Genomic DNA, 21,815 nt, shown 5'->3' with positions numbered 1-21,815 from the left:
CTCAGTCGTGCAATCAACGGATGATTATGATGGCCTAGATATCGTGCGTTTTATGGAGTTTAGATGTTCATATAGGGATTTGCAATCTATTATTTTACATTAACCTCCTCAAAACCGAGAAAGCTATGGCCGAGAGAAAGAGGAAATTAGGATTCGGTCAAAGCGCGAGATCAACGAAGGCAACAAGCTTCACCAAGACATCCACTGCGAGTGCTACTGCAAGTAAGGCTGCAGCCGATGCTGGCGATGGTATCAGGAATATTAGAACCACAAGCCTTTTCCGGGCCGTCAACTTTGAACTCTTTATCAAACCGGTGAGTACAAGTACATGCCCCAGGAACATAGACATATCTCACGGGATGGTGAGACTGGGACAGTGTGGCAAAAGGTTATGCCGTTTCATGCAGCTAGCTGCATTTCTGCAGTCCCGGCTGCAGTACAGTAGCACCATCGAGGTAAAAAATATGGTAGCACAAACCATGGAGCTAGAAACGTAGCTTCATGCACAAACCTAGTCAAAGTTTTTTGCCGTGGTGTCATGGGTGTGGACGGCAAAACCCTTTGCTGTTCAACTCACAACACCCCAGGTAAAACCTCGAGCTACTGTACTGCAGCAACTGGCTGTATTCGTATTATTGACTAAGTGACAGCCACAGTCGTTTGTGGTTTGATACACAGAGAACACCCCTCTGATGTTTCTTCTAGGTCAGTAGGGCATTCCCCGTACATCTTACTAACCACAAGCAACTGTGGTTGACAGCATGTCACTTTTGCACCAGTGTCGAGTTGTACCTCAACGACACTGTCTTACACCACTTTCAACTATTGTGATATTGATAATGAGATTTCACAGTTCTTTCTGAATTCTGCCAAAGTATTACTACTGAGGCACTTAATTCTTGAAGTTTGTAAACCATGTGAATATGATACTGTCTTTTAATGTGGCAAACATTTACATCTGTGCTATTATTCAACGATTGGGGAAGGAGGGAGAATGTAACTATCCACCTACACTGTGAGCCAAAGGTAAGACTTGCTTTAGCACCCTTGGAAACTAAAATCAGTTCAATTAAGGAACACCCTCAGAGCTCCCCTCATAATAATCACATCTAATTCCACCTTGGTTGGTAGAATTTAGGGTAATAAGGCTACTTTTGGGGCTGGGCCTAGTAGATGGGAAAGGTTCACTTGTGTATGGTTGATTAGGGTTGGAGTCAACAGAGTACCCATCCACAAATGAATCTAGCAGTCTTGGTTAGCCAAACCCTTTGCACCCTGACCTCCTGGCAACCTATGACATCATACAGACATTTTTTTCCCGAGCCGGGTTCAAAGACTTAAAGATTTTGCAAAACTTGATATTTTTTTTAGTCTAAAATTACATTATAGAGTACATGCCAATCACCTCTAGAAATAGCACTTTATCCATGTGCATAGCAAATTCAGAACATGTCTCGGACCGTGGCTGAATAATTCTTTCCTTTTTCTCTCACAGAATAAAGTGGTGATGGCGTTTGGTTTGGTTGCCATAACAGGATGTGTTGCGTACATTGCTTATATGAATGCCATGGCGGAGAACAGAAAAGACCAAATTTACGTGGCATACAACGCAGATGGGACGACAGAAACAAAACGACAAAAATCAAAATGGGACTGAAGTAGAGAAACGAGAGAGACAACGGAAAATTCATGACATGTTCTAATGATGATGATGTTTTGAACGTGTGTGATTGTGTTCGATGGGAGTGTCCACGTGTAGGAAAACGATGATGGCCATCACTATGTACGGTGGTCTGTAAACTTGGAAATTATATGTAACTGTATTCTGGTGTAAAATTTGGCATCAGTGACTCAGACAGCAGCGTAGGACGTCACATCATGAGTCACAAGAAGATACTATTATGCCATGATTGGTCATTTCATTCAATCAGTGAGGCAGACACTGCATCACTCTTCTGCTCATGGGATTTTAATAAGCCAACAAATGATTGCATTCAGCTATGGGAAATCATCCATCGAGACTTCCGAGCAGAAATTCATAATAAGAAACGTGCATCTGTAGAGGTGTTTTCCATTTACTACATGTGTTGTGAATTGTCTTGCGACAAAATGTATGTTGATCTTGACATGAATGATTGCTGACATGGATCGAAACTCTTGCATCAAATGAAAAGGGGTTCTTTCTGAAATCAGGTACAAATCAGCTCAATTTTTTTATGTCCTGTCAAATTTGATTTGTAGCTTTGTTCTTTTACCTACATGTTTCAACAACAGAAATTCAATGGTGACAAAGCAATGTTTACATAATACAGCAATGCTGTTGACATTGACATTGTGAACCTCACACTCTGGTTGGAACACATGTTATGATGTTGGGTCAGATGGCCAGCATAGTCACCAAGAATTTTAGATCGCTACCTTGGGTTTATTTTCTTGTAAATAATAAGATACAGGATAGAAGATACAAGCTTGACATATGAGAAAGTAGCAATCTCTGTATTCTTTTAGAAACAGAAGTCATTATTCTAATGTGCTCAGACTTGTTGGATTCTGGGACATTATTATTTTGAAGCAAATGTTTGCATTATTTCATGACGTTATTTACCAATTAACATGTGTTTGTCCTTCATGTTTTTTTTCAAAGTTCATAATTTTAAATGAAGTTGACATACAACCAGTGCCCAAATTTGTCAAAGAAAAACCTGTCTTGCCAGTAGAAAGTTGTTTTCAAATTCCAAACCTACGTCTTTTCCTGTCTCCAAAACCAGTTTTTAACACATCAGTATAACACAGCACATATTTTCAAAATATGAAGGTACTTGTCGAATTTGCATACTCACCATGTCCCCTCTAATTTGGTGACATTTACTGTGTTCATTTACTGTGTTCAGCAAATGCACATACACAGTCAGACACATTTCTTAAAGATTTGAAAGAAAATGACTTTAATTCATAAATTAAGGGAAAACAAAACTCTATCGTGACAAAAGAAATACAGTAAGTTTGTGATAATTTACATTGAAAGAAAGTTGTACAATAAAAAGTTAGTTTTGTTGTGACTCCTGAAAATGTCACACAATTGCACCGGTCTGTTGCAAATGTGGTGTAAATTTGTCTGTTTACGATGCTAAACGCACACATCGTCTGCCTTCTACAGATAACCACTACCAGAGACTAAGCCAGAAGTAGTGCTCCTTTCTCACTAAAAGCATTCAAATTCCCAATTTTATTGCATTGGTCTCAAATTCAAGCGCATCCAAACAAGTCAGTTTAGACTCAAGAGGGCGCTGTCTATAATTTTTATCATCAGCCGGAAGTGAGATCATGCAGACCCCGTTTTGTAGCTGACAGAGAAACATGATTGTTGCTTTCAAACAGCGACTTGCATGAAATATCAAACAAAATTCCTACACCATCTTTCAATTTAATTACAGTGAAACCTGTCTAAACCGAACTCTGTCTAAACTGTAAACTTTTCTAAGTCCCATTCCAATCGAACTCTATGTTACAAGGACCTTTATAAACCAAACACCTCTCCACACCAAACAATTTTCTCAGTCCCCGATGGGTTCGGTTTAGACAGGTTTTATGGTATTTGCAAAGCACACAATAAAGCAAATCCGTAAAGCATTTTGACAGAAAAGTTGTCAGTTTCTTAAAGTTGCGGAAGTTACAAATCTCAAAATTTGAATCGTGGTTCTTAAAGTTTTTACAAATTATTGTATTCAAAGTGAGCACACAATTTTGACATGCTATCCATTGTCAATACACTGATCTATATTCGAAACAAAAACTCAAACTAGATATTCATTGTGACGCCCTTAAATGTTTTTACAGATGACAGCAACAATACTAAAACTGCCAGTGTCTTTCTGTAGTGGAATATAAATAAGAGTCTACAGTTCTGAAATACAGGACTACATGAATGTTGAAAGCATTCCAAGTACAGTGCTGTATTTCAGCTGTATTGAAGTATACTCTCCAACTTGCTCCCATCTACTAAACTCAAATCAAACACTTTGTATGGATGTTGAAAATAATACATTACTGACATCAAAGCTCTGAAAATAAAATATAACTGCTTGCAAACTTGTAAGAGGTTTATAAGGCCATTATATATATATATATATATATATATATATATATATATATATATATATATTATATATATATATATATATATATATTTGTTTCTGGTCCTTGAGACATGGCAAAACAAATGCAATGATACTGTTTCCTGCTTGTATTACACTATTTTTCTCCTATTTTTCATTTCTTTTGTCACTTTGGTGTGAGGATACTGCAACAGTTAATTTGTCTCTTCTGTTGTTGCATTTGATTGGTGTGAATGGAAGAAAGAAGGAGTACAATGCCATGTATGTTATGAAAAGAAACATATATACTTTTGTTTGTTTTTGGCCTGACATCATCAATGTTTAATTCCTGAATTTATAAACCATCAGACTTTGGACAAACTGTACTCCTGAGAATTAACAATTTTATATATTCCGGCTTGACAATTTTTTTGGTATCACAATATCAGAGCGTTTGATGTCAAGTCTATTGCCCCATGCCCAAACATAAACGCCCCACACAAAACAATCAGGGTTGATCTAAATGTATGATGGATGGGTTTCAAGCCGAGAGCCATTTGCTTGCCTTTTGTTAAAGTGTTTGATTTCCTCAACAAATTATTGAACTTCTGAATTCAAAGCAATATAAAATAGAACCATATCATTCCCAGTGCTTTTCCTAGATATAGGTATCTGCTTACTAAAGTCTAGAATGGATCACATGATTTCTTGTGGATAAAAATAATGCTTTACAATGTTGCTACTTGTAAAACAATGACCGCAACAGCAGGTGAGACATTTATATTGTCGAGGTCTTTCTTTTATTGAATGTATATTGGGTATTTAATTTTTGCCCTATGCGGATTTACCTCCCTGCAAAAGAACAAACGTTTACATCCAAGCACTGTGGAGATCACAAACACAAAACTGGTTTCAGTTTTACGATGTTGACTGTGATTGATAGCAAGTATCAAATTTGCTCAAAAATCACACTTGATAAAACAAGGCCCGTTACAGCATTGTGCAATACCACAGAACAAACATGAAAATTGGAATGAGTTCATCTTGTGTTTATATATAATGAAAATTTCTGGCCCCATGCGACATAATATTGTTATCGTAGACAAAAAATGGTTACTTTGGCTAACCAACAATTTCTGGCATCCAGAAGGGTGTGACGTGGATTCATTTCCTACAGGTTGCTTTTACTAAAAAGTTGGCAAAATTTTTGTGGGTCTTTGATGTTCAAACTGTCTTTCACAAGTCCATTCGCTTTAAAATCTAAATACCACAGTTTTGAGTGAATGTTTTGGAAGTACAACAGTACTCAGTTTCTGCTGGTTGTTGTTTTGAACTTGGATTTTTGTGATATTTTTGGAAGTGTCAAGGTCATAAAACAGACACCAATCAAGTCTGCTTTGTGAACAGCGGATTAACCTGATCACCCCCAAATTCCCTGTAAACAGGTCCAAAATCACCTTTCATAACAATCGGTTTGGGAAAACCCATGGTCATGAAAGGGTTAAGTAGAGAGCGCTACCTTTGATCAAAAGCCTAACCATTCATTGGTATACACTAACTTTGAAATCTCAGAAATCAACAGAAAATTACAGCAACATAACGTGCACGGAATATCTGTCTCCTTCACATGAACTTACTCACTGAAAGAAAAGAAAACTGAAAAATGCATCCATAATCTTTCAACCTCATTCGTTGAATTTCACATGTTTACGGATGAGGTATTTTTTGCTATAAAAATGGTTGTTAACACCAAAATTGAATGTACTCTGTGAGGCTGTGATACAGAATGTCAGAGAAACTGTGATTTACATGGGGAAAACTGTGAATTCTTCCCATCAAAATGTGGACCCACATCAAATTAAACCCACATCACAGCTAAAATTTTGTCACCTTTGACCTTTGTTGTCACCTCTGACTTTTAAGACTTTTCAAAAATCCAGCTTGTGATGCTAATAATTTACATCTTGTCTATTGTGATATTTGTTTAAAACTCAAGTAAAAAGGAAAAATGAACAGATGCTTGCACCAAAGTTTTTAACTCATCTGCTTCTAATAAAAAAAAAGATAGATAAAATACCATAATGCCCTTTAAAGGATTAAAAATTAGCTTGCAATATGTCTTTGCATTAATACTGAGCTTCAAAATAGAATTAACACATGTACACTGCATATTCAGTAGGTCAAAATTAAATGACTCAAAAATCCATTATTTTTATACAACAAATGAGATAACAGGTGGTTTAGAACATATATTGCATTTTGTTTGCCTTCCTTGATGGTTTGCATAAAGCACATATATCTTTATAACAGCTTGTACAACAACAACAAAAGTGGGTTGCTTCTTCAATCTTTGATGCAACCAACTTCAACAAATATGCTTCACTTTGGAGGGAAATGGTAAGTTGAAACAAGAGAAGAGTAAATATGGATATCTCGTCTGTGTCGGGATGCAAACTTCCCGAAAATGCTATAGCTGGGTGGTCCTAAATTGACATCAAAAGCAAACAGACCTACTTTGATTTCCGTCAAGGTCAAAAACTACTGCCAGGACACAAATTTTCAGTAAAAACTATTAATGTCGTGAAGGTCAAGTAATTGATCTTAAAGAGGACAGATGGAAGAGACAGCCTAACTCCTTCACTTTTCAATATGCTTCATTTTGATAAGATTTAAGTGGGATTGTCTTTTTATAACATCTTCTAAACATGTTATTTCCATAATGTATTTGACCAACTTCTGCACAGACATTCCAAAATTGATGGAAAACTAGTATTTGTTTAGAAGCTTGCATTTCAATAGCTAAGTAGATTATTAGTACCAAACACTTACATAACATCACTGGAAATCTCATATTTTGATATTTTGAGCTAGAAAGTACAGATGTATTCTAACGGCAGTCGACATATGACAGGACACATTGAGGTGGCACGCACTTCTCTTGGACTCCCTAGAATAGTATAAATCAGTGTGATGACCTTCCGAGTGCATCCGTTCAAAATCAGAAAACGGTCATCGAACACCTGATTCTACAAGTCGTTTCATGCCACTGTCCTGTTTTCTCATGATTACACGAAGTCAGCTCACAATTTCAAGATCAACGTATTCACTTTTGGCATTAAAATTTTGCAAAATCTGCCAACAATGTTTGGGTCAAATATTGGCTGTCGGCGTCACAATAAGATGTATATAAAATGTTACATAAAGACAATGCCACTTGAATTTGGCAAATACTTGGGGTGCTTATTAACAGAACATTAATTTTTAAATCAAATTACAAAAGTTTCAACTACTACCCTTTTATAACACTACATCCCAATCGCAGGAGTTGACCGTGATATCTATGTCTCATATCAGAAAAACAAAATTCGTTGAAAGCACACAGTTTCCCCAGTTGGAATGAAAACTTACGAAATTTTTCCTTCTTTCTATAAAGACAGCACACAAGAGATAACTTCACACACCTACACGGTGTGTACTTACCCCTATGAAATAAATTCTCTTATCAAATGCCATTGCAAGTATATACATTTATCAAAATGCTGTATTCAACAAAAGTCCAAAACAGGAAATAAATTCAAGCTGCCTTTCCAAAATGGCAGTCTGTACATAAAATGGTGAAAAAAACACGAATGCAAAAAAATATAGACAAAACTTTATTACAAAATGCATTGAGACACACATCTTTCCTGTCATGCTCATTCACGTGAACACATACGCTCGGTGAATAAAAAATAAAGCCTCTTCTGTATTTTTGATTTTTTTCATAAAAATGTACACAATCTCATTCAGTAATGACAATTTTTTTTATTCAAGCGTTTTTTCCACTTATTTTTTTAATTGCCATGGTTACTTCTAAAGCGAGAAGAGCATGGTGTAGAGGAGTAGTTGTACCAGTGTGACTACGACCACGAATACAAAAAATTTGGACGTTCCTGAGCCGCTCCTCTTCATAAGTTTCATCGGGTTTAAGAATCTGACAATTAGAAAGAAAGAAGTGACATTTCATTGTTTTATTTCTAAGTATAACAACCAAGATGTTGTTTGCCATACAGATTGCCATCAGACTGAGTGTTCGCCAAAGCTACAGAAGAGAAGGGATGACTTATTTGCATAACACAATGTCTAATTTGCATATTCATGTTATGTAAATTATTTGTTGTTATTAGCATATGAATAGATAAGAATCATGTGAAATTCTTTCATATCACGTAAATTCTAAACAAATGGTGAGGCAAAAACACTGAAAATACAGAAAATAAGTTTACTTACGTTTTGATGATTATCACTAGGATAGTTGATATTAATAATATTTTCAGAAATTTTTCCAAAAAGGAATTACTACTATTTGATCTGAAATGAAAAAAGTAAACTTTTTGTCAAAACATGTGTTTGAATCACACGGTCTTTTAAGATACATGAAGAGATTAAAGTTCCAAGTTTGATTTTGTAAATTTTTCAATATGTAGATAAGGTAAGTCTTAGAATATGTTCTCTTATACATTTATGTCAGTATGATCTCACTACACCAGATGCACTTCTGAGAAACTCAAAAAGAAATGTGAGACACTTCACATTGTGCACATATCACTAATTCTTAAAAGAATAAGCCATTATATCTCGGGAGCAGTTGTCAGAATGGCATTTTTTAGCTGTCCAATACTGGAATTTTTTTTGATATTTTGATGGCATGATTGGCTTCCCCCACTTCAAAGTCCAATTTTACGTCCTCTGGTTGATCTCAATGTGAATTTTTTTCTAAAAGCAGCATGGATTCAAGAATTTTTTTTTAACAATTTTGATGTGAAGATATGTTCTATTTTTGACGACCATCCCCAAAATTTAGTGATATTTCATTAATGGCAGTTTGTAATGACATTGTCGCCAAAAAAGCTGGATGAATAAATCCCATCAAGCATGGTAAACATCACGAAGAGTTTGTAAAAATAACTTACATTTTTTGTTCTCTATCGACAAGTGTACCATCCTTGTGTATACTGATCACATCTGGTAAATTTACACCCTCGTGGGCGTCACCATGACCCATTGCTCGTCTGACCCACATCTCTTGATCGTGAGGGGCCTCAGCTCCATCCTGAGGAGCCACCCCTCGTGCCGGGTCAGCATTCCTCTTGATGAGGTGTATTCCGCCTTCGTTTTCATCCTCCTGCGGATGTAGCTGATCGAGGTAGGCCTCCTCATTGTCCGTGGCCTCAAACGGATTCATGGGCATCTCTGGGAAGTCGTAGAATTGACCATTCTCCGGCAGTTCAGTGATGCCTTCCATCTGCCACAGCCATTGTGGTATGTCTAAAATTGGAGGAAAAAAGCAGACGTCCTTTATGATACAGTTGAACCCTTTAACCGCCATGGTTTAGCCAGAACCCATTATAGTCAATGGTGATTTTGGACTAGTTCACAGGCAATTGGGGAGAACAGCTTAAGGTGGAAATCACAGAGGCTATGCTGGCGGAAAGATGGCCAGGCATCTGCATGTGGTCTGTTTTTATTCCTTTCCCTAGAAGCCAACACTGCTACACTTGAACATATCATTATACCCCTTTCAGTACAACATTTTGGTACAAACCCAGTTGTACATGGACCACATCATATAATTGATAACATTCAGCTTTTAGACACAGCAAGCTCTTAATGTTTTCACAACCACTTTACGGTAGAATGTATCTTGGGGGCAGATATTTGGATCTCAAAATTTTTACAATATTTTACTAGTTTGCTGTTGTGTGTACTCATTTTGAAATCTATGGAGTAAGTAACGTTTTTATCGTACCAACAGAAGTAAAACAGGGACAGGTTTCCATTTTGAATTATAAACATTAAACTTTTCAGTCACTTCTTTTTCTAGTCCACTCTACATGGTGACTCCTAATTTTCATCCTTCATTATGAAAAGGAACAGTTTAAAGTTTCTTTGAAGAAAAATTTTGACTAAAGTTTAAATTTTATATATGAAGCATGTTACCTTAAATAATTATTTTATAGGCTAACTTGCTTTCTTTAACAGTCTCTCGCATAACTCTTATGCTGGAATTTGATATCCAATTCTAATTTGATGTTGCATGAGCAAAAAAGGGTGAGAAACATTTGCATGATAGAAATATTCTCACCTTTGACCTCTTGGATTGTGGCACCATTTGCAATATACACACTTGCCATATAAGGGAAAGCGTTGGGTTTGTTGACCTCCACCAGTTTAGCCATCCAGAGTCCTTCTCCTAGGCTACCACAGTTGGCAAAGGAATTGCTGTATGTGGTCATCTCTGGCATGGGCTTGAGGGGTCAAAGGTAAATATTTGAATAAAGATTAACTGAAGAACAAAATGTGTGTGATGCAAATTGAACCTGTCTCCCTCTGCATGAATGTAGGTAATATTGCCTGCAAACATTATCAACATGACCGCACATGTACAATCATATTCTGTGTCAAGTTTGAAGAAGTGACTTGCAACCATGTACGGCATAAAAAAAATATTTTTGAATGAAACAATTGTAAAACAAAACAAATCAAAATCAGATGGAGAGAAACGTGGCCCTACAATGGTTGCACACTCCCCTTACCAAATTCTCGCCACAAAAGGTATAGCTTAGGTATCTCTTTGGTATACCAGAGGTATACCAAATCACTTCTGGTATACTCCTGGTATACCAGATGAGTACCTATTTTCAAGGTCGATTTTTGATACAGTGTACCAAAGCTGTACCTCAGTAATCAGGTATAAGTCAGGTATACCTAACATGTACCAGTTTATTTTAGGTAGGAAACAGGTAGTACCTATTATGTACCTCTTCTACTATGTATGGTCAAGTGGAAGACTGGTATACCAGAAATATACCAATCCATGACTTAGTATTTTTTTTGCCATGCCAGTCTGCTTGTACAGTGCATGTCGATGATAACTCTTGTGATATATACTTGAAATGTTTCTGCCTGTTTGACTGATTCCTTGATTATTGCTGCAAATATGAAGTAACTGTATTTCATTACCAGGCAGTACAGTGTGTGACCAGTCGATATTCAAGCAATGCAAAATTTATCTTTCATTTATATTCATTTATTTTTAAAAACCCAATGAACCTATAATTAATTAAATTGTAAACACAAATCTGCTCCTAAAAATCGATACAACTCAGCAACATTGCTATTTTAGGATGGGTATTGCATGTGTAGTGACATTAACTAAATTTGATTGGGTAAATCATGGTTTGATCAACAGCAGAATTTTTCGGAAAACAATTTATTAAAACAGGGACTTGTCTGTCTTGCAAGTCTAGCCCTGTAGTTTCTCATAATATTTTCACACCAAAATTATAATGCAGTTTCAAACGAAAAGTTGTTAAATTACGTTTATCTGTACGTACACCTCTTTGTAAATGAGCAGCAAGGACAGGTCGTAGAGTTTTAATCAATACCGCAAATTTTTACCTTACAAATGTCGACAGACGAGAAGTTTTCATTTTAAAAAACAGACAAGTTAATGTCGATGCATTCAATGTCTAAAGCAAGGACCCGTTACCTTCAAGCACAGCATGTGACCGCGGTCTTAATACAACTCTGAGCAAAAGATCCGTACAGTCGTTTTAGGATGCCCTTCATGTAGTCTGCTGTCTCCCTGCAGCGATGTCCTTAACAAAATCTAGCCATCTGATGATATCGATTAAGGTGAAGGCTTTTATCTATGTTTTCAGCATCAGAGCTATTGCCGATCACACATTTGAGGTTTAGGATACTACATCCCGAGCTGCTAAGCGAAAATCCAGTATGCTACTTTGCCAATGTCCAACGCGTTTTGTTTTGCCGGCCCAGCTGTGAGCAGCCATCATGTTTACTCTCAGGTCACGGGTTCATCAAGTTCAGTTCGCGCATTGATATTGATTCTTCGTGCTGAAAGAATTTTACTCTCTTCGCAGTCTTTCTATAGTTCAAATCAACCATTTTTATTCATGAAATAAATTGATTGCTATATTTAATATGAAACATAACAGATTTGTGCAGATGTAGAGTCAAGTCTATGCGTTTAAAAATGGAACTATTTTATTGATCGCGTAATGATTTATAGATAGAACTTCCGTGAATGTCAAGAGGTTCAATCGGCGCGAATTTAGATTTTAGTGTTGTCGGCTGTGTATTTGTGATCAGGGAGTTATCTGATGGACAATTTTGTGATGTTTGTATGGAATTACCACCCAAATGATATCATAGTGTCGCAAAAATGTGTGTACAGTATCAGGGACAGACAAAGTTCAAAATTTGTGGACGAGAAAAGCAGTAAAAATTCCGACTATATTTTCTCATACGGAGACAGAGACCTCGCTGCAAATGGGAACCGTCCAGCGTTTATCCTGCCAGCCGATCAGAATGTAAGTCAATGTGCTGTCTATTTACACATCGCTATTATGTTCTGTAACCCTTGTATTGCTATGTTAAACAACAGATGCGTTTTGTTGAGTACGGATTCATACAGAATTCATTTGTTTCACAACAGCTGTACATTGTCGCCATCGTGTATGTAAACATGGTGCTCCTCCGTTTCTAGCTCCTTGTTAACAGCATACTGCGAGTTGTTGGCTGTCCATTTTAATCATTATTTATAAATGATCATAATTATTTATGCATTTGGTTTCTTCGCTTCAATTTTCCAACTTGCTTTTGTCTCATTTTCAAATAATTACAGATTTCTTTCATCAAATTACAATGTTCACAGGTTTTGGTCAATGATTTGTATTTTTCAGAATGCAGCGCTGGTACTGTAAACGGACAAGAAATACAGAGAGCAAGAAAGCCAAATCACAGCCTTTGACAGTAATATAAGTGTTACATGAAACTTCATATGTCAAATGAATGTCTTTTGAAGACACTTATTTTTTTAGGTTGCATGAAATGAGCAATTGGCATATATAAAATAAATCATACCACAAATTGAATTTAACCTTTTTTTCTCTGTTGTCTTTTTAATAATACCTTTATTTGCTAATAGCATGGTTTCTTGTAATGCTGGTATTTCAAAGCTTAGTCGGATAAACATATCAATAATGTGCTGTCAACAATCTGTTAAATTTGTCAGCTTCTCATTCTGATTCTCATCTGAACTGAATTTATTATTGTAAGAGAAGAGAAAAAATGTTGAAACTTATGGTACAATGCATAATTTTTGCTGTCACCTGAGTATCTTGTTTCTTTGGTTTTCAGCATCTCTGGTTTTTCTGATAAAGAGTAAGATCCGATCCATCTCAGGACACTTGCATACCAAAGTAGGTAATACCAGAAGTAAACCTTACAAAAACAAATGGGTATAATTTAGGTAAATACCTGAAATTTACCTATTTTGTTTACATAGTTCAGATCATCTGAACAACTATGTAAACAAAATAGGTACATTGCAGGTATAATACCTAAATTATGCCTATTTGTTTTGGTAAGGTATATTTCTGGTATACCTATTTTGGGACGCGCATGTCCAAATCTGGACAATTGCAGGTATACCTACATCGTACCCATTTGGTAAACCTGAGGTATACCTGTGGTTTAAAAAAGAGCCTACCTCAGGTAGTCCAGATTTGGACACTTTTGCCAAAAATAGGTATATCTAAGGTATACCTATTTTTGGCAAAAGTGTCCAAATCTGGACTACCCGAGGTAGGCTCTTTTTTAAACCAAAGGTATACCTCTGGTATACCAAACATGTACCTACTTGGTCTGAAAAAGTATACCTCGGGTATGTTTTTATTGTACCAGAATTTGGTAAGGGCTCGTAATGTGCTTTTTGGAGATGTCTATATAATGGCAATTCTTCAATCACAACCCTTTGGTATCAATCCTACTGTGCACAACATGTGTCCTTAGTCTCAAAGACATGGACACAAGGTTGCAAGTGTCATCTTTGGAATATCTTTAGGCTAATTTTGTTTTTACTTTGGATTCTGGTAACAAGAGCATCCTTAGTCAATAGCTGTCTCAAGAAAGATTGTACGTAAAACACACAAAAAAAATACCGGAAATGATGTCATTATACACTAGCATTTACATTTTAAACATTGAAATGTAGGGCGTTAGTAGACCCATGATAATCAATGGTTCAACATGATCAATGAGCAGACATCTTAAAACTTAAAAGAGAAATTCAAGAGAATAGAACCATCATGATTTTTTTATTAAAAGTATTAACCTTTCCTTTCCTTGCATTCTCTTGTTCCACAGACATCACTGTGTGGGTGAACTTCATGATTCTGCTGCACCGGACTCTGCCGCTGGGTTCAAACAGTGTAGCATTGAATTCCAGTGTTTCAGTCTTGGCCTGCACCCCTGCCACCATTGTACCGATGGTGAATCTGGCATAGTTGTGAGGGTGCATACTGTCTGAATTGTGCATCATTTCTGCATAAAAAGAAACGTATGCAAGGAAGTTTGAAATCACAAAATATAAAACTGTGAATGCTAGAATGTGGGACGCAGTATTTGAGAGCAAAAAGTATGGCTGTAATCTAGTTTTCAAAAACTGTAGGTGAATAGGATTATAGTCTTACAGAATGGACTTGCCAATGCTTAAAGGGACAAAGTCGGCCATTTTTTCACAAATTTTGTTTGATGAAAGATACTACTTATATTGTTTGACATGTTGAAAGATACTGAATGAATGGGTGACCATGCATATATTTGACCCCAGTTTTAGACAAGTTAAATTAAACCATCCCAAAAATGAATTTATGGTCACGACCATTAATTCATTTTCACGATAGTTTCATGTATCGTGTCGAAAACCGGGGTCGAATATATGCATGGTCACCCATTCATTCAGTATCTTTCAACATGTCAAACAATATAAGTAGTATCTCGTATCAAACAAAATTTATGAAAAATGGCCGACTTTGTCCCTTTATGGTTCCAATTGTCTATATCTTTTGCTGAAGTTTTCCATTTGTGTTTCTATTTTGAAAATACAGTCTTCCAAATTCCAGTCAAAATGCCCAGTGTGTAACACGTTGATGATTGAAATGCCAAATGTAATTTTTTGATGACTGGATTTTAGTATGGATCAGAATTCATTTGTCAACAATCACATTGCAAACAGTACTATGTTTGCAAAGTCTGATGTAGTTCAATGTCAACATACTGAAGAAAAAGCAACAAAATTTACAAATTTTCTAGGGCAGAAAGAATGAAAATATTGACAAAAGTTATGGTTATTCTTCCTTTACAAGAGAGTAGAGTCACACCTTGACCATTCAACCACCAATGATTTGGCTGAACTTTGTTGTTTGAGGTCACACAAATGGAGCCAGGTACAGGCAAAATGGGGCGAGGTTAATATGAGAACATTACAATGGTATGCGGTATATGTTGGTAATACCTGGTTATACCAGGACTCCTTGCATACCAATCATCCTTCATTGAAATCTCACCTCTTATCGGGGCTTGGATTTAAATTACAAGAAAGTTCTCATAGATAATAACTGTCTGTAAAAAGAAAGACACTACTGAAAACAAAAATATATGACACCTCAAGAAATCAAACTTTTGATCCTTTGATATTTCTTCGTATTGTAGTGCAATTCTATTGATTCTGATGGATATGTCTTGGGCCTGTTTTCAGGAATCAAAGGTCAAGCTCATACAGGCCCAAATCGTTTGAACAGTCACTGGGTATCTAATTAAAAGATCACACTAATGCAAAATGACCAAATCTGCCCCACTGACTCACTTTTTAAGGTCAAACTGTCATCACACTGCTCATTAGGCAATTCCTCGTCGGTGTGTTTTGGAACTCTGAACAGGGCATTCAGATAGATGGTGTTGCTACCCCTTGTCTCGTATGGCACCATGGACAAGGTAGCCTTCTCTGGCGGAGTACTGCAAACGAAGAAGAATGAAAGGAAACGGGTTAGTGTAAAAACAAACAGGTAGTAGGACTTTTTCACTGTAGCCTGGAAACTGCCTCTGCGTAGTAGACCCTCTGACATGTTGTAAATAAAATTTTAAGTTACAGTTAGATGAAAACAAACTTGAAAAGAAATCAATGGAGAACATATAACAGGCTCAATAGAATAAAATTTTATTTTTATTGGTATATATATGTAGTAAATTCAAGAGAAACTAGAAAGCATTTGCAAGCAAAAGCGAAGTTCCAGAGACCAGAGCAGCGGAAGAAACGAGAGAATGTGTGACAAAGATAGGTGCAGAATGAAAGAGTGCTTTGGATTTTAATATTCAGGGCTGATAGCAGTAAACACCATAATACAACTAAAAGCAAGGCAGTCCGGGGAATTACAGTACACAGATTACAAATGCCTACATGTTCGGTAAAAACTCAACAGATACATACGGGGGCGACAACGCACAGAAATGTTTATCAGACGACATTCTCGCGAGCCAGAGCAATAATTTTCGCTCCGCTGACCTACGCAAAAATCAATCGCTTGACGGGTAGCGCTGAGTTGTTGCCGTAAAGAGGCGTATGATTTACGACGATGATCAGACGAGAGAAGACATCGGACCTCGGCCGTTGAAATTGAGCCACATGCATTTTCATTTGATTAAAAGCACAGACTAAAACAATTTTCATTGCTATGTCGCTGTTTGGACAAGATACTGACCGTTTGATCTTGGAAAGTTGAGTTGCTTTTACGTGCAGCCAACGCATGCCGGTGCGAGACAGACAGTACGTTCACTATGAATGGCTAGCTCTGCATGGCAGGGCTGTGTGTTACCGGCCCTCCCACCACAGCCCCGCAGACTGATATAGGGAAAACCACTGGTGGCTCCTCAGAAATACGGCGGGCAGTTTCTCTCCGCCAAAACAGCCGATTTTGAGTCCAAATTGTGCATTGATCATCGTTTTCGAGCACATCCACCTCACCTAGGTACACGATATGCCCAGCCGTGCTTGTAAACTTTCAAAAACCCTACTTTTCTCTGTCTGTGCGAGCGAGGCGATCGATACGCCTCCATGTTGTCTCATGAGCATTCGGGCGAAACAGTATAGCGCCACGTACGGCGAGTATTTAGAGAAAAATAAAATCAAAAAGCAACAAAAAACAAAGCGAAAGAAAGCTAGAATTATTAATAACTGAACGTAATATGATAGTTGAGCAATGCCAAATAAAAAATAAATAAATAAACAAACAAGAAATGCCCGTAAAACCCGTCCGAGCTGAGCGATGACGTCATAAGCGTGTCGCAATGCATTCTGGGTAATTAAGGTAAAATTTGTGTATAGCATGTTCTGTGGTAGTAATACCGGAAATAGAGAAAGAAAGAAAGAAAGAAAGAAAGAAAGAAAGAAAGAAGGAAAGTGAGCAAAAACTAACAGTTCCAGAGCTGGTCTCTGGAACTAAATATGTACGACAACCTTGCAACAGTACTGACGGTATTAACTTTGGTTTTAGCCTGATATGTAAAATCCTATTGTATATTGGCCATCAGCCTTTTTTGTGATTTATCAATATGTTGTGTATATCAGAAGACTTACCCTACTACTTTACCAACAGCTTTGTTAAGAGAGGAGATCTGGAGCGCCCTCATGTGGCCATCACTGAAACACTCAGAGTGACTGCGAGGACTCTGAAACAAACCAAAGGTGTACGGCATTCAAGCACAAAGTCTATAGTTTGAGCTGCTGAGTGTATGAGATGACAAACTCAGAGTTTGAAAAGAATTAGGCTACATCAAGACAGATGATGGTCTGTATCAAATTTCACAAAATGGCTACAAATTTGGACATGAACATGAAAGGCTGTAAATGAATAATGAGAGACTAATGTTCAGAAAGAATTCATCAAGAGAAGAGACAAATCATGCTGTCATTATTGTATGTAGTATTTTATTTATTAACGTGTCCTATGTGGGTTTAATGGGATACAGTCATCGGAACTGCACTTTAAGGTCCTATGGACCCATATGACCAATGCAAACACTGTATCCAAGGTACGATGGTGATTGACGAAAGTTAAAACATGTCTGTAATAATCTACCTCGTATAATTTGAATGTTGCAACTATGATGATGAGGTGCATCTAGATATCATGCACGAAATACATTGTTTGTAAACAACAAACTCACACAGGCGCAGTCACACTAGTTCAATGCCAAATGGCAACAAAAAATTAATGAAATATCAATTCACCTTGTTGAAAACTGTTGATTTGTTCATGCAAAATACGCAATAATGAAAATTCAGATCACAACTTGTACTGTGCAAGATTTATTGAATGTATACTTTATCAGACAAAAGATCATTGATATTATTTCAGGCTTTTGTATCGAAGGACAGAACATTGTCTGATGGGAAAAAAAGGACTTACCACAGCAGCTCTGAGGATCTTTGTCTGGTTCACATTGTTACCGTATAATTCAGTCTGGAAAAAAATGCAAACATGATTACTGGTATTGTTCCCTGTCATCTCTGTATGAGGCGCACTTCATTGTTAATGATGATGATCATCATGTATTACTGAATGTGAAATCATGATCTGTTGATGACTTGAGTCTGAGATGACAATAAACTGTGGTCAATATCTTTATTTCAGAAGTTTACTCTCTCATTCTCACTCTCTCATAATCTAATTATGGCTCATGTGCAAGATGATAATAAGCTGAGGTTAATATTTCAGATAAGCTCTCTCTCTCTCTCTCTCTCTCTCTCTCTCTCTCTCTCTCTCTCTCTCTCTTTCTATGTGATTGTCCTCCGGGTTTGTGCTTATCAAAAATGTTTCAAAAGCTGTTTCAAAAAACATGAATCAATAATAATTAAACTACCAGTACATAACAGTGAGAAACTCTGTAACGCATGATCGCTAAGTCTGCCTGTCTGTCTCTGTCTCTGTCTCTCTGTCTGTCTGTCTGTCTGTCTGTCTGTCTCTCTCTCTCTCTCTCTCTCTCTCTCTCTCTTATGATAAAAACATACTCTTACCACTTTAAAATCAACCCAGTATCGTGTTTCATGGACGATGACATTTCTGGCTCCATACAGCAACCTACAGCAAGGGTTACTGTGGTAAATTTGTGGCAATACTTGCCACTTCACCAGCCCTCCAAACTTGATCTTTTCCTTCCACTTAAGTCCGTACTTGTAAGTGATCGCATGCTGTACTATGGCTCTGTCATATCAAAGGATGCAATACAATTCAAGCAACTCATGCAGAAAAAAAAACATTAATTTAATACTAATTTTACAAACTTAATATTACATTGATACCACTTGGAAATATGACCCTTTATTATTATATCATTTACATGATCAAGCTACCCTTAGGACAGTGTTATAGGGAACTTCATGACAAAACCTCACAAACTCTTCTGTGTCTGCCCTCTCATATTTATCACATCATATTAATCAGAATACCCCATTGTTATACAGATCAAATCAGATAAAAGGTTCTGTAAAAATCTGAACACTTCTGTGCTAGGTTATCAGCATTACTGAAGAATTGTGATAAAAACAAAAGAACTCTCCACACATCACCCTTCAAACCTTGTTCCTACTACACAAGTCCAAAAATATCATTACGAATAACAAGATGAAACAAATATTTCAATTGGCTGACCTGAAAGTCATATCAAAGAGACAATACCATTGGTTGTATATATATTTTAATGAAAGGGAAAAGAAAGCAGGCTGAGCTCATACTGTAAAAGTTTACAAATCAACATAATCCTTGGGGAGGGGGGGGGGGGTCAAGCTGCTTCAAAAAGCTCTGAGAGGCCCTAAAAAACTTCACTGTCTTTATAATGAAGATTGCCCCCCCCCCCCCCCCCCCCCCCCGAGTTCAAGTGTGTCATGAGAGTGTTGGTGGCTGGTATTGGCATACCTGAGATTTTCTTGGCCAAGTTTGGCTTCCATGTTGTCGTAGAAGCCGTACTTGACCCACTGGAGGACCGAAAGCCTGACTTTGTTCGTGTTTTCATAGTCAAATTTCCTGGCAAACATGGTGTTGGACGACTGCAACTGCAACTTTGAAACATCTGACATATCAAAAATGCCAGGCCCCTGAAATGAAGAAAATTGGTTTCAGTAAGGAACATAACAGGATTATCCAGTAAATGCAAAATGTATTTAATGCATGCATGCACACATACATACATACATAGATACATACATAGATACTTTGCAGACAATTTTTTGGCCTATACAAATAAATCATACATATTGCCCTATATATACATATGGCAACATGGGAGCTAAAAATCTGAAGCAGAAAATGTGCATCAAGTTAAAAAGATATGATGTTTCTCTAACTTTGCGTACACAGCCTTTGTTTTTGACGTTGTCCTATCAAACAAACTATGCCGAAAAATTGACGGTTATAGACAACATAACAATTCACAGCACAACGTTAGTTTCAGAAACCTGTTTGACATACCACTTTGAATTAATGTCAGCAAATTTCAAGTGTAAATGCCAATGTTTTGGGAGACTATGAAACAAAACCCATAGAATTTAATGTTAACTAAGATACTGCTTTCAATTTTGACAACCATTACTACTCTTAATGAGACTGTCTCAGTTGTGAAGAGCGCCCTCTAGAGGCAAATATGGCACAAGTTGGCAATAAATATGTACAAATTGTCCTGAAGCTTAACAGAAATCTCTGGCTGCTCGTCAATAAATTTGAAACTGAGAAAGAAATGTAATGCCTTGAATTGTACAAGAATTATGGCACTCCGCGGTGTGTTATAGCCCCCAGGAGCTGATCTCCATGTTTCAGAGGTCATCACAAGAAAAACATGGGTAGGAATAGTTATGAAAACTGTTCTGAGTTATGCCAAGGGAGAGCTTCATTATCAAAATCACTGCAGTAACTGGCATAGAGCACAGTTTGAGTCAGCACTGCACTGTGGGTATACAGTGACTCTGTGGATTGACAAGTAAAGCAATGAGGAAGCTATTCAAGATGCTGTGAAGTATCACTGATGCAGTAATGGAGCAAAGATTCAAGTCAAATGAAACATAAAAGTGTCTTTTCTGGATTTCAAATTTTGAAGGATATCCCCGGTGTTAATCTGCAAAGAATGCATTTCTAAATATTTAAAGTTGTCATTTGCATCTTAACTGCACTTTGAGAAGCTTAGATGAATTTCTTGCAAGAATTTGTTAATAAACCACATTTAACCTATACGATTATGATTCTAACATCATCTTAGCTCAAAAAGCCAAAACACATGACAACACAAATGAAAACTCTCCCTCTCTCTCTCTCTCTCTCTCTCTCTCTCTCTCTCTCTCTCTCTCCCACCTGTCCACAGAAATCAATGTCTTCTGTATGTCTGCAGAATCCAAATTCATCTCGACTGTCAAAATTTTTAAGGTGATGTAGATGTCCAGGAAGGTAAGTATGCCTGAAACAAAGAAACAGGAAGGTAAAACAACCATCTTAGCAAGGAATACTAAGATTGTAAATATGGCCAAAATTTATGTTAATTTTCCCCTATAATAGTGAAATCTTTCTAAAAACAGTGATAATCACATATAGTTTTGCACTCAAGACCTGGTGCCTGTTCTGACATTTGTTACCAATGGAAACTGGAAAACATCTAAATTTCTCCATTTCTCTAAAATTACATTTTTATCCAAATGAACTACAATCTGAAAACAACCCTGTTGCACTGGTAATTGCCATGGTGACCAGTGTGTCTTGAACTTAAATATTTAACCCTTTCAACATCATGGTCTTGCCCAAAACCAAATTGTTACTAATGATGGGTATGAACATA

At 36.9% G+C, this 21,815-nt stretch overlaps 1 protein-coding gene and 1 long non-coding RNA gene across 2 annotated transcripts in view; one reads left to right on the top strand and one right to left on the bottom strand.

Moving 5' to 3' along the window:
- Nucleotides 1-4,265: 4,265 nt before the first annotated feature.
- The window catches only part of LOC139120071 (uncharacterized), a 106,807-nt gene continuing 89,257 nt past the window's right edge, over nt 4,266-21,815 (bottom strand). Inside the window, exons 11-21 of the mRNA XM_070684149.1 lie at nt 21,338-21,440; nt 19,913-20,091; nt 19,015-19,201; nt 18,407-18,460; nt 17,575-17,666; nt 15,808-15,956; nt 14,275-14,483; nt 10,219-10,381; nt 9,047-9,401; nt 8,364-8,444; nt 4,266-8,067 (exon numbers count right to left, since the gene is read on the bottom strand). Coding sequence (XP_070540250.1) covers nt 7,947-8,067; nt 8,364-8,444; nt 9,047-9,401; nt 10,219-10,381; nt 14,275-14,483; nt 15,808-15,956; nt 17,575-17,666; nt 18,407-18,460; nt 19,015-19,201; nt 19,913-20,091; nt 21,338-21,440 — 1,693 coding nt within the window. The 3' untranslated portion in view covers nt 4,266-7,946. The remainder of the gene's footprint in view (nt 8,068-8,363; nt 8,445-9,046; nt 9,402-10,218; nt 10,382-14,274; nt 14,484-15,807; nt 15,957-17,574; nt 17,667-18,406; nt 18,461-19,014; nt 19,202-19,912; nt 20,092-21,337; nt 21,441-21,815) is intronic.
- Nucleotides 12,331-13,038, top strand: LOC139120073 (uncharacterized). The gene is made up of 2 exons (XR_011549034.1): nt 12,331-12,469; nt 12,842-13,038. It is a non-coding gene; the product is annotated as an uncharacterized lncRNA (long non-coding RNA).

Source organism: Ptychodera flava, chromosome 20, assembly GCF_041260155.1.
Source record: "Ptychodera flava strain L36383 chromosome 20, AS_Pfla_20210202, whole genome shotgun sequence".
Taxonomy (NCBI): Eukaryota; Metazoa; Hemichordata; class Enteropneusta; family Ptychoderidae; genus Ptychodera; species Ptychodera flava.
This window is presented reverse-complemented; position numbering and strand designations above follow the sequence as displayed.